The 268-nt window shown below is 73.1% G+C and overlaps 1 protein-coding gene across 1 annotated transcript in view; it reads left to right on the plus strand.

Moving 5' to 3' along the window:
• Positions 1-35: 35 nt before the first annotated feature.
• The window catches only part of LOC119591719 (agrin-like), an 85,301-nt gene continuing 85,068 nt past the window's right edge, over positions 36-268 (plus strand). Inside the window, exon 1 of the mRNA XM_037940467.1 lies at positions 36-223. Coding sequence (XP_037796395.1) covers positions 36-223 — 188 coding nt within the window. The remainder of the gene's footprint in view (positions 224-268) is intronic.

Consider the following 268-nt stretch of genomic DNA (forward strand, 5'->3'; position numbering starts at 1 on the left):
TCTCGCAGAAGCGCCGCCAGACGAGGCCGGCCGCCATGACTAATGTGTATGCCCCGTACGGGCCCGTGCCCACCAGCGTGGGCGTCACCGCCTCGCCCCGACTCAATGGATCGCTCGACCGCCGGGCCATCGTGGGCCGCGCCGCCACCATGGGCCGCTCGGCCACCTTGGGCCGCACCTACTCGGGCCACATCCGCCCGCACCCGCCGGCCATGGGCAGCTCGTACCAGGACATCCGGCGCTCGCGCGACCGGCTGGACCTGAAGGG

Source organism: Penaeus monodon, chromosome 29 (genome assembly GCF_015228065.2).
Source record: "Penaeus monodon isolate SGIC_2016 chromosome 29, NSTDA_Pmon_1, whole genome shotgun sequence".
Lineage (NCBI taxonomy): Eukaryota > Metazoa > Arthropoda > Malacostraca > Decapoda > Penaeidae > Penaeus > Penaeus monodon.